Genomic DNA, 15739 nt, shown 5'->3' on the forward strand with positions numbered 1-15739 from the left:
TTGTACTCTCTCCTAATATAGTTATAAACCTTTCCGGGACCTCTAAGTAGCTACCCTGTTAAGGAGAACCCGATCGGTTCAGCGGTTAGCGAGATCCTTCGATACAGACAAACAAACAAATAGGTAAACAAACATCCTTTTACTTTTATAAGGATTTTGTTTTAGAAAATAAAACTAAACAAGAATGACAACATCCTTAATTAGCGAAGTAAAAAGTAAGAACTAATTATAAAATAAAAACCTGCAAAAAAGTTATTGAGTTGATGCTCATTGGCCCGGGAAATCTGCCATAATTATCACCATTTCTCTAATGAAATCCAACTTTCTACAATTAGATCTATAGTTTAAATGTATTTACAGATAACTACCCCCCTCCTTTTTCAATGACCTTTTTCGTTTGCTAGCAAATTGTTTTCTGCTACTTGGCTGTGTTAATATTCCTGTTGCCTTGGTTGATTTTCAAAGACACAATTGAGAGTCAGCACAAGGTCATTGCAATATGGAAATACAGTCATTTAACCCTTACTCCCTCGAGTGTTTGAATCTCATATTTTCTACAAATACCTAAAAAAATTTTGTATGTACCATTCTAGCTTTTTAAATATTATTTCTATTGTCTGTCTATCTGAAAATTTTGTTATTCTGTGTAAAACATATCTCATGTAATCTAGAACACAAAATATTCATCATTTTAACAAGAAAGACAATTTCCATATAAGCGCTTGGCAAATATAAATAACAGATATATATTATGATCCTATTTACTTAAGTAATAGAATGTCTGTCTGTAAGTAAGATAAAGTATCATAAATGACTGAATCGATAAGGTAATATGACAATTATAAGAAAGGTAAAAATCAACATAATTGAAACTATTTTAAAGTTGCTACGCTTATGGGTTACACCAAATTGAGACAGGTTTTAAATTAAGAGAACGGTTCTAACATGACGTACGGACACGCTCTAAATATAGAAGAGCCTTTAGAATAAAACTAAAATACAAGAGACCAGCAAATCTTACAAACCCTATATCTTGCAGTAATGCACAAATCTATTAAAATAATTCTTTTCTAACCTAAATTCTTTTTAAATTGCAAACTCTATTTTTGCTGTGCAAAATTATTTCGTATTGAAAAGTCATTAGCTTTTTATGTGTTTAAAATTGGTAAATGTAAAGCTTTTCTTAAATTTAGTTGTATCGTGGAGTAATATAAGCTTTTGCTCAGTTAATTTAAAATCGTTCAATCGAATTGAAACCTGGCTTAAATATAATCTTTAACTATATAATGCATAATCCGGTGTAACAACCATTTTGACCCACTAGTACCTAGCAATTAGCCTAAAACCGTACTAAGACCTAAAATTCAGAGATAAATTAGCCTTAACCATCCTTGTTGGACCTCTGTAAAACTATGATGAGAGAATATTCAAATAATCATTCTGTCTATGTTAAACTATAAATGTTAATTCTCAGGGAAATAAGATATAAAAAAAGGAATTTATTTGCCCGTAGCTGGTTTCTTAAAGCTTGATCCTTATGTGGATGTTGGCATCCTTGTTATTGAGTAAAACTATAAATAAAGTGATGAAATTAAAAATTATTTCATTGCAAAAAAGGAAAAGTTGATTTTAATCACCAAATTAACATTAAACAATACAAAAGCAAATTAAAAATTACTAGGTAATGTTGGTTCTCCCCATTAACGACAAACAAAATTTTCCCTTTAGTAGCTCAAACTATTTGCTGAAAGTTTTGACACTGCTAGTTTGGAACTAACTAATCAAAATTTGATAAAAGAACCCAAATATTTTAGATAAGGTTATTATAAATCTTTGGGTACTAGTGTCAGTTACAGTTCCATGTCCCCACCCTTCCATCATAAACATTCTATTTTCTGATAGAGTTTAACTTAAAGTCGAGAAGATAAAACATTATGATAACCGGTTCTACCCCATCCCTTATTCTCTTCCCCACTTTCAGATTGTAAGGGTGACGCAAATTTCAGACCCCAGATTTGGCGATTTGAGAACAAATTTTCTTTATATTATAGCGAATTAGACAATCTAGCAAGCATCGCTTTTATCTTATAGAGAAAAATAGTAAATCAAACGGCGAAAACTGAGATCTGAAATTTGCGTCACCCTGCCAATATGACGCAAGACGCATGACTGCTACGACCTTGGCATTATTTTAAACCCAATCTATTTTCTATGAATTTGAAATGATTCATTAAAATAATAAAATTCCTTTTAATTCAATTTGTTCAGGGAGGAAGGGAGGACCGTAAATTATAAAAACTTTTATTAAATCTTGATTGGTTGGTTAAAACTAGCAAATTCCAAACTTTTAGTTTGCATAAATAACCAGCGTTTCGGAGCCGGAGCCGGGCGCAGCAACATTTTTGGTGGAGCCGGAGCCGTATTTTTCGTTAAAAACGGCTCCGGCTCCAGATTAGCTAAAAATGATTTTTTAAAAGTAATATTATAATTTGGCAACGGTCTATTTCCATATAATAAACTGAAAAACTATTGTTACTTAACAAATAGACACACATCCTTCTACTTTTATATAGCTTTAATCAAATAAAAGCAAAATATTTTATATTATTTTATCAAATTCAATAATGAACAAAAATTGATATATTAATTTTAAGGTAGGAGCCGGAGCCGCATCAAAATTGAACGGCTTCGACACGCAGTCAGTAACAAAAGGAGTAATTTTGAGATGTACATCAACTTATTATCCCTTAAATTCCTGTTTTTGTAGGACCTTTTAGTGGTTTTCTTGCCTCATTACAACTGCTATTAAACCCATTAAACCTGGCTGGAAAAACATTTAATTCTGATTCATAATGCATAGTAATACAAGGGAAAAATATTCGAAATTTTTTTTTAAGGATTTGATAAAACTAACAAAATTGGAAGGGAAAACAAACAAAAAATCTTGTAGAGTGTCAGAACTTAATAAGCAGAACATTAATTTGTAAGTCTAAACAAATCGTACTTATGTTTTTGCAAAGTTTCGGGGTGCTGTGCAAAGACATAATTTCATTTTAACGATTTAATTATAGAGATGGTTCGCGTATGATATTGTGTTATCCTCTGAAACATTATTAAAAATTTTTATAGAAATAGGATAATTTAATCATCATGTTTTAAATGGACGTACGGACTTTTTGGTAAGTATTATGGAGTTACTACGCTTCCTAAACCGCACCTAACTGTTATGAAAATCGTCATGCAAAGTTTGAAATCGTTAAGACAATTCTAACACGTCTAAATCAAAGAAAAGATCTAACCGTTACGGACGGCCGGAACAATCCTAATTATAGAAAAGCTTCACTTTTAAAAACTTACTTTTAGGATAGAATAGTTAAGTGTTAGAAGAACCCAGAAGGTAAGTTACCCCGCAGGGACTGGAAAGACAAAGTTTGGGTTTCGGTGGTCCATTTATCGGGATGAGTGTGAGCACTAAAGAATATATTCATACCAATTTACTTTTATAGTTTAAATTCTAGAACTATCATCTTTAATTTATCTACGTCATATAGATCGACAAAGGGAAGTCAAGTAGAGTAGCTACGCCGCCATTGAATTACAAACGCTAAAATCATAAAATTTATTAAAATGATAATGAAATTTGGTGATTTTTTTCAATAAGTAACATAGGCATTTAATTTTTAAGGGATATTTCTGTGTATTTTTCTATTTTCTTACAATTAGGCCTAATCATATTAATCAATTTAACGAAAGCAATGTCTTAAGAGAAAAAGAAAAAGTATTCAGGATACTACATACAAGGGAAAATACAGTAAAATATAATGTAAAACAAATTTATGTTTTTAACGATTTTATTTTTATTTTATTCATATGAAGTCATAATTTCCGTTCAACTAATTCAGTGTTAAAAGGGGTCAACAAAATAAATGTTGAATCATGTTTTTTATCTGTTCAATTATACTTCAAAATTTAATATTCCAATTGCTACCATTTGTTTTTCAACCATCAATCAAAAATTTAAAACCATGCTACAAAAGGGCAGTTATATATTCTTTCATCCATATAATAAGTCAGCTATAAATCGTTTAATTTCTAAGGACAAAGCTCAACGTTGTCAAAAATTTAGTAACTCGAATTATGGGATTAAATCATGTGTGACTAAATATAAACAAAACTTTTCGTCTGCTCGAAGTTCACTTTTAGGTTGGGCAATTATTATTTGTTGTGTCTGATTTATTATCTAAGAAAATTAATTTTCAAACAGTATAATACTCTTTATCACTCTACCCCTTATGAATTCCCAAAATAACCCAGAATGTATATTCCAATATTGCTTCTAAACCTATTTATATCCGCTGGATTTGAACCGGTTCTCATCTATAATGAACATTAATGTATAACAGAAATAAAATCATAAAATTAATACCTTGTTTTAATCCTTTAATTTTTCTTTTTAATTTCCGCGAAAAGCTGTCTATCATACGATTCGATAAATAACTATTATAATTTATAGTAATTTTAACTAACATACAAATAAACTTCTCAATACAGTAACATTTTATTTCTTTTACCTTCTAAGTTTCTTTTGGATTCATAAAATAAAATGACAGTTTATTATAAAACTAATATTCTGAAGCAAAAACTAAAAGCTAAATAAAGACAAAATATGCTTCTTAATAAATCTTTCAACGAAAGGTTTAAAAGAAAAAAGGTAGGGTCGTGTGAAGGATACGAAGTTGCAGGATTCGTCGTATTTTTACAGTAGCTTTTGAAAGGTTATTTTAGGTTAGGTGATTGTCCCGCAGAGCTAGGCAATTGGCCCCACAGGGTTAGAGGCCCCCCCCCCCAGTAGCATATACATTATAGGATAAAAGCTACTGTGAAAATATGACGATACCCGCAACTTCGTTAACTTCACTTGATCCAAAAGGTATTTTACAAGAAAGAAATAAACTACTAGCTTTAATTACAATAGGTAATAGGTATAGTTTTTAAATTTTTTCCACATTTAGATCAAAATTTATGTGACAAAATTTTACACACATAAAAAATTATGTAAATTTAGGGGTTTAACCAAGTTTAAAGAGATAGGCCAACAACAGATTAAAAATCTTCCCCAAATTCATGATATAAATTTGGAACCTAATGTTTTTGGTGATGGTTTATGTACTTTCCTCTGGGAGAATAATTCCTCTGCTATTAACCTATTCCTGTATCTTGCAGTTAATGAAAAATACAATTTTCTAGACTAGCCAATCATAAGATTTTTAATTAAAATTTAAAACACATTTACTATATGTACAATTGTTCCCAAATATCGATTACAAGTTCCTAAGTTATGCGGCTAAAACAAGCAAATAAATTTTATATAAATTTAATTTATATCTACTGTAAATCGCGATTATTTAGAAATACCAAAAAATTGCGAAAACAAAGCTAAAACCTTATCTAAATCATTAGAATTGTTTGATCAAGTTTTCAGTATAATCATGTAACAAAATAGCAATTAAATCCTAAGCTTAAAAACTAAAGCATAAAACAATCATATAACCAAAATTGTTATTATAGATAATAACTGAATAAATCGAATTTGGGAAATACACGAAAAAAAGAGCAGACATTATTTATCTGGTGTTGTTTGGTTGACAAATATAACAGTTGCCCTATTAGGCGATCATTTCATCGATGACATCAAAGTGGTACATGAACGTTACTATCATTACCTAAAATAAAAAATAAATTTAAAATATTTATAGAGTTTTAATAAGAAGGTAAAGTTGTTGGTATCACGTACGAAGTCATTTAAAGGGATAGGACAATGGATGATAAATTGTTGTACATTCCTAATGATAATTCACTAAATTACTCCTCAAAAAATGTTTTTAAAAATCCTTTGACGAAGCCTAAAAAAGTGTCGATTGTTCGCGGCTACAAGCCGAAAGGGGGGAGGCGGATATGCCACTTTTTGAAACCAACGGCCGTTTCCCGCCGAATTTTTTTTTCTCAATTTCTCGGCGGTTTTCGGCGGATGCGCCGCCGTTTCTTCACTGTTCCATATTGTAACCCTATAAAGCAACTGCCATGCTAAATCTCAGACCTGTAACTCTTTTTTTAGTTGAGTTCCTTTGACTTTTAGTTTTGGTTTCAAAAAGTGGCACATCCGCCTCCCCCCTTTTAACTAGCGCCGCCAGGAGCTCAACCATAAGAATCCTATTATAAAGTGTGGTTGGGGATGGGCGTAAGTCGACCTCCCAACTTTTCATGATCGGAAAAATAAATTTTAAATATTTTTTTAAGGCGAAGGTATCTTATTCTTGCAAGGGAGGTGAAGAAGCCCTACCCTCAAAATTATTATAAACCTTCCCAGGACCTATGATAAAATACACTGTAAAGAAGAACCATGTCGTTTCAGCGGTTACATAGATCCTTCGTCACAGACAAACAGACACAGATCCTGATACTTTTACATAAGGATTAATGTATCTGTTTAATTAAATACTTTGTTGAGGTCAAACTGTTTTAAAATAATCTACAGAACGATGAAGAGGGATCAATGCTTCAAAGTTTAGGATTAAATAAAGACAGATGCTTATCTAGTTTTTGTGTGCAAGGAAAACGGAAACAAAATAAACTTTTAACATTTTTTAAGCAAAACTTTTCATAATCTTTACAAGTCTTCAATGTGTGGGATACCCAGGATCTTGAGGGGAAAGAAAATGGGGAAAAAAAAACAGGGTTGGGGGAAAAATTGGGCTGTTTTTTACACTAGTCCCAAAAGTTTTATAATAACGTTTTATTATTCGTTGGCTCAACAATTTTATGGACTTTTATTGAATTTTGATTAAGTTCAGTGTCCAAACGTTTTAACCACTTATTGTAATCTGCAGAAGGGGTTATTTTAGAATCATTATTGTGGATGTACCTAAATTTTTCGGCCATTGTCTTTTCCCTAAAAAAATTTATGTACTTTGCATTCTCTTAAAAAAAAAACAACCTCTTTTATACCTAGATTAAATGTTGGTTAAACGGTTTAAAACGAATATTTTGAACCAGCCAATAAATCAGAAATCATGATAAATAACCAGTCTCTTCTCCCTTCCTTGGATTATTTTAACTTTTATAATAAAACTGAATATAAAAGTGTAAATATGAAATTAGAATTCCAGCAGTGCAAATATGAGAAGGAGGTGATGGATGGACCTGCAAATTAAAATCTTTCCACACACACACACACACTATTCAAATTCATAAAGAATTCAAATTTGGTAAAAATAATGCTTTATACATATAGCATGCCTGTTCATTGAAATCTCATGAACAGATTTATAAAATAAATGTTTGTTTGGTGGAGATTAATGACAATTAAATTGCAATAGGAATTTATGTACATCGTGTGTTGACCGTCTAATTTGAAAAAAAGATGATAATATTTAAAAAGTAAATAAGTACATATTGTGTGTTTTTAATGGTACAAAAGTATTGCTTAATTTAACCCACTGACCATTGATATAATCTAATCATCATTATCTTATTTTCTTCATTGAAAAAAAATGTTTAGTAGTTTTCCACAAATTATGTCTTTTAATCATGCATTAAAAAAAATTTGCTTTTTAAGTGCCCTTAAAACTTTTAATTATTACATAGATTTCTTCAATAATCACCCTCCCTTTATTTAGCAAGGTCCCTTAAGTAAAAAAATGAGAGGGACATTAGGAAATTGTAAATTATTCTTAAAAAGTTGTCCTATCTATTTGGCTCTGTAATGTTATAAATTTAATAAATTTTGATTGGTTCTTTGGACCAATAAACTTAATTTCTTAATTTACAAATGGGGATGTGCATCAATTTATCTTCGATTGTCTTATCCTCTAAGATCCCTGGCAAAAAAATATCCTTTGTACTGTACAGAATAACTGGAAAACAAAAATCCCAGTTGATGGTTTTTTTCTTTCCCTTTCATAAAAAAATGACAAAAAAGTATCCATTTATGTTAATGTTTTTTCTAAATATTGCAAGGAATGGGATCTAAAAAAAAACAAGATGAAATTTTATATCAAGATTATATTGACAAGTACAGGGATCATAAGGGATGAGACAAAACTGCAATTATGATAATCAAAATTACCCCTCTACAGATTAAGTAAAATCACTGCTGAAAAACTAAGCACTCTGCTACTGTAAACCAACCAATCATGATTTAATAAAAGCTCCAAAAGTTTTTGAAAAAAAAAATTAAAAACGTGTTTTTAGTAGCGAAGCTACTCTATAATTCACAATGTCCGTCCGTCTGTCCGTAATTAATGAATTGGGGGAAACGTTCTTTTCTCGGCTCCTATAAAAGATAGAGAGCTGAAATTTATTGACAACATTCCCATCATTAAGGAGCACAATTAACTATAAAACATCAATGGCGGTCGGACTGCTTTATAGCAGGTTTTAGGTTATTTTTTATATTTTCCAAATTTTCCCCATATCTTTGGTGTTTATGGTCCGATTTTCAAAATTTTTTCAGTTAAAGATATCAAAATTAAATTTCCCGTCATTTGAAGAAAACAACAATGACGGTCAGACTGCCTTTTTGCAGGTTTTTGGCTATTTTTATATTTTTCACATTTTTCTCCATATCTTTGGTGTTTATGGTCCGATTTTCGAAATTTTTTCAGTTAAAGATATCAAAATTAAATTTCCTGTCGTTTGAAGAAAACAACAATGACAGTCAGACTGCCTTTTTGCAGGTTTTTGGCTATTTTTATATTTTTCACACTTTTACCCATATCTTTAGTGTTTATGGTTCAATTTTCATAAATTTTTCAGTTAAAGATATTAAAATTAAATTTCTGGCGTTTTATGAAAAGAAACAATGGCGGCCAAACTGCCTTTTAGCAGGTTTTAGGCTATTTTTATATGTTGATATATTTCCCCATATCTTTGGCATTTTTGGTCCAATTTTAAAACTTTTTTGCATTTTAAGTGCAAATATTAGGAATTTTTTTGTTGTAGAAAAGTTTGTTTCAAATGATTGAAAATTGTCTAATCTGGCGAGAAAAGGCAAACAAAATTTCAACGGGAAACGGCCGCCTCCATTTCTTCACAGTTCCATACTGTCCCTTTTTAATGCAACTACTATGCCAAATCTCAGAGCTGTAACTTTTTATTTAGTTGAGTTCCTTTGCCTTTTAGTTTTGGTTTCAAAAAGTGTCACTTTCGTCTCCTCCCTCATAAATGGAATATGTGTTATTTAAATCATGTATTTTTTTCTCGTTTTAGAATTTTTATCTTATTTTTCGTGGAAAATTCTCTAGAATATAATACGGTAAATGATTTTTCATTAAGGCTAAGAACCGGTTATAATCCAGCGGAAATTATCTGTATTCAAAGTCATTCTTTAATTCAACTTACCAGTAAAATAGACTGATAACTGATGTTATCAATAGCATACCCAACCATACGCTTCAAAATCATTCCCAGATAATTACCCTGCGGCGCCTGAAATTAAAATCAATATTAGTTATTCTTATTTAAAAGTAACCGGCTGTCTATCCGTCTGTAACTTAGGATCTCACTAAACGCTGAACCAAAATGGTACTGGACCGATGTATAATGAAATTTCCTACAGACACAAGAAAAGCTTAAAACATTCATTTTAAAAATAAATTTGAAGGTGGAGGGTCTTCTCTCCCCGCTTCCCTTAAGTGCCCCCTTAAAGGCCTCAGCCTAAAGCAGTTAGTTATTGTATAAACAGCGATTTTAGCAAACACAAAAAAACTAGTTCTCGAGAGAAACAAGGGTTCAAATTTCATTCAAAATTGCATCTACTTCAATTTTTTAACATGCGGCAGCGGATTCTGAAAAAACGCGGATAGATGCGGTTTACCTGCCGAGCCCTAACTCTTACATTAATCAACCATAAATTATGCCGTTTACTATATTCTAATACCGAACTACTATATCTAAAACTAGTGGCTACGCCCCTAGAGGCCTCTAGTGGCACTTTAAATGTTTTTATTATATATTTAAAATATGTTTTTTTTACGTTTGACGTTTATTTTTCGTTGAACTCTCTTTTTAAAATCGATAAAGGGGGACGTAACTGAAGCTTTTTTGATGCTGGGGGGGGGGGTTTTCTCCGGAACCACTTGATGAACCGTGCAAATTTTTTGGACTTAAGCTTTTAGGGGTATGAACATCTTGTGGTTTCAAAGTCAACCCCCTACCCCCACCCCCTAGCCCCCCGGGGCTCAAAACCCCCATAAAAATGAACCTAACCTTAATTTTCTCAGAAACCATTTGACCAATAGGGATGATTTCTTAAACTTAAGCCTTTATGGTCATAAACTAACTCCTAGTTTAGAAGTCACCCCCCTGCCACCAACCCCTAGCCCTCTGGGGCTCCAAAAAACCCTAAAAATGAACCTAACCTTAATTTTCTCAGAAACCCTTCAACCAATAGAGATAATTTCTTAAACTTAAGCCTTTATGGTTATAAACTAGCTTTTGGTATAGAAGTCTCCACCCTGCCGCTAACCCCTAGCCCTCAGGGGATCACAAAAAACCCATAAAAATGAACCTAACCTTTATTTTCTCAGAAACCATTTGACCAATAGAGATAATTTCTTAAACTTAAGCTTTTATGGTTATAAACTAACTCCTAGTTTAGAAGTCACCCCCCTGCCACCAACCCCTAGCCCTCTGGGGCTCCAAAAAACCCTAAAAATGAACCTAACCTTAATTTCCTCACAAACCATTCGACTAATAGAGATGATTTCTTAAACTTAAGCTTTTATGGTTATAAACTAAATTTTGGTTTATAAGTCACCCCCCTGCCGCCAACCCCTAGCCCTCCGGGGCTTCAAACACCCTAAAAATGAACCTAACCTTGATTTTCTCAGAAACCATTCGACCAATAGAGATGATTTCTTAAACTTAAGCTTATATGGTTATAAACTAAATTTTGGTTTGTAAGTCACCCCCCTGCCGCCAACTCCTAGCCCTCCGGGGCTTTAAACACCCTAAAAATGAACCTAACCTTGATTTTCTCAGAAACCATTCGACCAATAGAGATGATTTTTTAAACTTAAGCCTTTATAGTTATAAACTAGCTTTTGGTATAAAAGTAACCCACCTGCCGCTAACCACTAGCCCTCCGGGGATCAAAAAAACCATAAAAATGAACCTAACCTTTATTTTCTCAGGAATCCATTAGACCAATAGAGATTATTTCTTAAATTTAAGCTTTTATGCTTATAAACTAACTCCTAGTTTAGAAGTCACCCCCCTCCAGGATTCAAAAAAAACCAAAATGAACCTAACCATAATTTTCTCAGAAACCATTTGATCAATAGAGATGATTGCTTAAACTTAAGCTATAATGCTAATAATCTAACTTCTAGTTTAGAAGTCAACCCCCTGCCGCCAACCCCTAGCCCTCCGGGCCTCCGGGGCTCAAAAACCCTAAAAATGAACCTAACCTTAATTTTTTCAGAAACCATTTGATTAATAGATTCTTAAACTTAAGCTTTTATGCTTATAAATTAACTTTTAGTTTAGAAGTCTTCACATCCCTGCCGCCAACCCCTAGCCCTCCTGGGCTTAAAAAAAACCTTAAAGATGAACCTAACTTTAATTTTCTCAGAAACCATTTGATCAATAGAGATGGGTTTTTAAGTGTATAAACTACTATTTTGTTTGGCAGATATATGGTTGTAAACTAAATTTTATTATAGAAGTCACCCACCCCATAGCCCCCCTGGGCTCAAAAACCCCCTAAAAAATATACTTTAGCTTAAATTTCCAGTAATTTTTTTAAAAAATGCTTTCACCATAAAAGCTTAAGTTTAAGAAATCATTCCTATTGGTCAAATGGTTTCTGAGAAAATTAAAGTTAGGTTCATTTTTAGGGTTTTTTGGAGCCCCGGATGGCTAGGGGTTGGCGGCAGGGGGGTGACTTCTAAATCAAAATTTAGTTTATAACCATAAAATAATTGTTTAAGAAATCATTCCTATTGGTCAAATGGTTTTAGAGAAAATTAAAGTTAGGTTCATTTTTAGGGTTTTTTGGAGCCCCGGAGGGCTAGGGGTTGGCGGCAGGGGGGTGACTTATAATCTAGGAGTTAGTTTATAATCATAAAAGCATAAGTTTAAGAAATCATCCCTATTGGTCAAATGGTTTCTGAGAAAATTAAGGTTAGGTTCATTTTTAGGATTTTTTTTAGCCCCGGAGGACTAGGAGTTGGCGGCAAGGGGGTGACTTATAATCTAGAAGTTAGTTTATAACCATAAAAGCCTAAGTTTAAGAAATCATCCCTATTGGTCGAATGGTTTGTGAGGAAATTAAGATTAGGTACATTTTTAGGGTTTTTTGAGCCCCAGAGGGCTAGGGGTTGGTGGCAGGGGGGTGACTTCTAAACTAGGAGTTAGTTTATAACCATAAAAGGTTAAGTTTAAGAAATCATCCCTAAGAAAATTAAGGTTAGGTTCATTTTTAGGGGGGTGGGGGTAGGGGGGTTGACTTTGAAACCATAAGATGTTCATACCCCTAGGAGTTAGTTTATAACCATAAAAGCTTAAGTTTAAGAAATCTTCCCTATTGGTCATATGGTTTCTGAGAAAATTAAGGTTAGGTTCATTTTTAGGGGGGTTTTGAGCCCCGGGGGGCTAGGGGTTGACTTATAATCAAAAAGTTAGTTTATAACCATATAAGCTTAAGTTTAAGAAATCATCTCTATTGGTCGAATGGTTTCTCAGAAAATCAAGGTTAGGTTCATTTTTAGGGTTTTTAAAGCCCCAGAGGGCTAGGGGTTGGCGGCAGGGGGGTGACTTATAAACCAAAATTTAGTTTATAACCATAAAAGCTTAAGTTTAAGAAACCATCTCTATTGGTCGAATGGTTTCTGAGAAAATAAAGGTTAGGTTCATTTTTAGGGTTTTTTGGAGCCCCAGAGGGCTAGGGGTTAGTGGCAGGGGGGTGACTTCTAAACTAGGAGTTAGTTTATGACCATAAAAGCTTAAGTTTCAGAAATCATCTCTATAGGTCAAATGGTTTCTGAGAAAATAAAGGATAGGTTCATTTGTATGGGTTTTTTGATCCCCGGAGGGCTAGGGGTTAGCGGCAGGGGGGTGACTTCTATACCAAAAGCTAGTTTATAACCATAAAGGCTTAAGTTTAAGAAATTATCTCTATTGGTTCTATGGTTTCTGAGAAAATTAAGGTTAGGTTCATTTTTAGAGTTTTTTTGAGCCCCAGAGGGCTAGGGGTTGGTGGCAGGGGGGTGACTTCTAAACTAGAAGTTAGTTTATAACCATAAAAGCTTAAGTTTAAGAAATCATCCCTATTGGTCAAATGGTTTCTGAGAAAATTAAGGTTAGGTTCATTTTTAGGGGGGTTTTGAGCCCCGGGGGGCTAGGGGGTGGGGGTAGGGGGTTGACTTTGAAACCACAAGATGTTCATACCCCTAAAAGCTTAAGTCCAAAAAATTTGCACGGTTCATCAAGTGGTTCCGGAGAAAACCCCCCCCCCAGCATCAAAAAAGCTTCAGTTACGTCCCCCTTTAAAAAAATTTTATTTCTCTAGGGAAGGTGGTGGTACCCTCCCCCAAAATAGTTATAAACCTTCCCGGGACATATTAGAATCTACCCTGTTAAGGAGAACCCGATCGGTTCAGCGGTTAGCGAGATCCTTCAGTACAAACATACAAACACACAGACACACAAACATCCTGTTACTTTATTATAAGGATAAGTAATAATGATTAAGGTAATTAAAAAAAATACCTATAGGATTAAAATTGTTTTAAAATATTTAAAAAAAAAACATTTAGGGAATGGGGGATGAAATAAATTATAGTCCTTTGACCTAAACACGTAGTTCTCTTAATAAATAACATGCCATTTTACAAAATTGAAAATATTAAACTTAAATTATTTTAAAATTGGCATATTCTGTTTATTTTCCAATATATTTAGCTCATTTTTCAACGATTTTGGACTACGTTGCCAGGTTTGATTGCCTATTATTCTTCCTGTCTAATAAAAGCATTTGATTTTAAAAATATTAAAAAGCAATCAATAATATTATCTCACATCATTTCCTATGTTTCTCGAGGTAATACATATATGTTCTCTGTTTAGTAGCGAAACTATTCAATAATTCATTTTGTCTGTCAGTATTTTTATGGGGAAATGTGATTTTCTCGGCTGCTATTGATGATAAACTGCTAAAACTTTCAGTGAAGATTCCTATCGCAAAAGTACATCTAGTCTACACATTGTTTTGTCCGTTTTTAATTAATTTATGGCATAATGTTAACAATCACATGTTATACCTAATCACAAAATCAAAAAGAGAAAATGTACAAAAATTATATTAGGTAAATAAGAATAATAAGGATTGTCATTGCATCTTGAATATTGTTGTTGTAGTCTGAGTTGTCAATTCTAAACAACAGAAAAGTCTAAAAACAAAAATTTGCTTAGCCTAGCCTCATGGTAAGGGCCTTTACTTTTCAGGGACAATCTTTATGATAATTCTTTTTTTTTATTACTAGCGCTTCGCCCTTAGAGGCCTCTAGGAACACTTGATCATTCATTTGTTTTTGAAAGATAATGTTGTGTTTTTTTGGGGGTGTCATTTTTCCTAGGGGCGATTTCTCTTGGGAGGGTGGATATAAAATTCCCCCCTAATTGTTATAAACCTTTAGTGAACCTATAAGAAGCTTCGCTGTAATAGAGAACCTTATCGGTTCAGCAGAGTTGGCGAGATCCTTTATTACAGACAAAAACGCTTAATGCTTTATATATTAGGAGGATAGTTTTTAAGAGGCAGAAATGTGTTCTTTAAAAAATGATTTCATCTTACATAAACCAAGTCTTTTGAAACCTCAATCTTTCAGCAAAAATAAAAATTTCTTTTGGTATTTTTTGTAAAAACAGCTGAAAGTTAAATGAATTAAGGCTAATGTCAGCATATTTAATAAAGAAAAGGAGAGGAGAAAAACATTCAGGTGCAAAAGGATAGACAAGTGTAGCATTCAGCGTTGCGGGGCCGTTTGATTTTGATGCGGCTCCGGCTCCGGGGCTCCAGCTCCGGCTCCGTCCTAAAATCAAGAAAAACTCGACACATTTTTTCCCCACGTCTATTTTTTAATTTTGAAGGTTGTAAAAGTTCAATTTTTGATAAAAATGGACTTGAAAAACTTAAAAGGGGCATTTGCACATAACAAAACAGAGTTACCAAATTATAATTTATAAAAAATCTCTTTGTTTCTCTAGTCCGGAGCCGTTTTTTAACGAAAATTACGGCTCCGGCTCCACCAAAATATGGCGGCTCCACGGCTCCCGGCTCCGCAACACTGGTAGCAATTCACAAGAAAGGGGGAGGGTTGGTTCGGGGGTCAAGAAACAGGTTTCAATGAAAGCACCACATAATTTGTTAAATAAATTTTTAACCAAAAAATGGAATCTAGAAATATGCCTTTCTCAACTTGACCCCAAAAACTAGGACACCTTTTCGTTTATTATCCCTTCATTCGATAGGGGGACTCGGGAGGGTCGTTAAAAGCCCCCTTCCGTTTTTAAATAAAGAATGAAATAGAAAAAAAGGACGGAAGACATTTAATGCCCATCTAACCCTATTTGAACTATTAAAATTGTAGTATAAGAATTTTTCTCGTATTTATTCGAATCCGGTGGATAGGAACCGGTTCTCATCCATACGAAAAAACTATGTCTAGCATCGTATTAT

At 33.1% G+C, this 15739-nt stretch overlaps 1 protein-coding gene across 1 annotated transcript in view; it reads right to left on the minus strand.

The window, feature by feature from the left end:
- Positions 1-5627: 5627 nt before the first annotated feature.
- The window catches only part of LOC145329957 (uncharacterized), a 41322-nt gene continuing 31210 nt past the window's right edge, over positions 5628-15739 (minus strand). Inside the window, exons 17-18 of the mRNA XM_080174448.1 lie at positions 9400-9486; positions 5628-5723 (exon numbers count right to left, since the gene is read on the minus strand). Of these exons, the coding sequence (XP_080030574.1) occupies positions 5667-5723; positions 9400-9486 (144 nt within the window). The 3' untranslated portion in view covers positions 5628-5666. The remainder of the gene's footprint in view (positions 5724-9399; positions 9487-15739) is intronic.

This window comes from Acartia tonsa, chromosome 10 (assembly GCF_053477335.1).
Source record: "Acartia tonsa isolate MP-2025a chromosome 10, ASM5347733v1, whole genome shotgun sequence".
Classification (NCBI taxonomy): Eukaryota; Metazoa; Arthropoda; class Copepoda; order Calanoida; family Acartiidae; genus Acartia; species Acartia tonsa.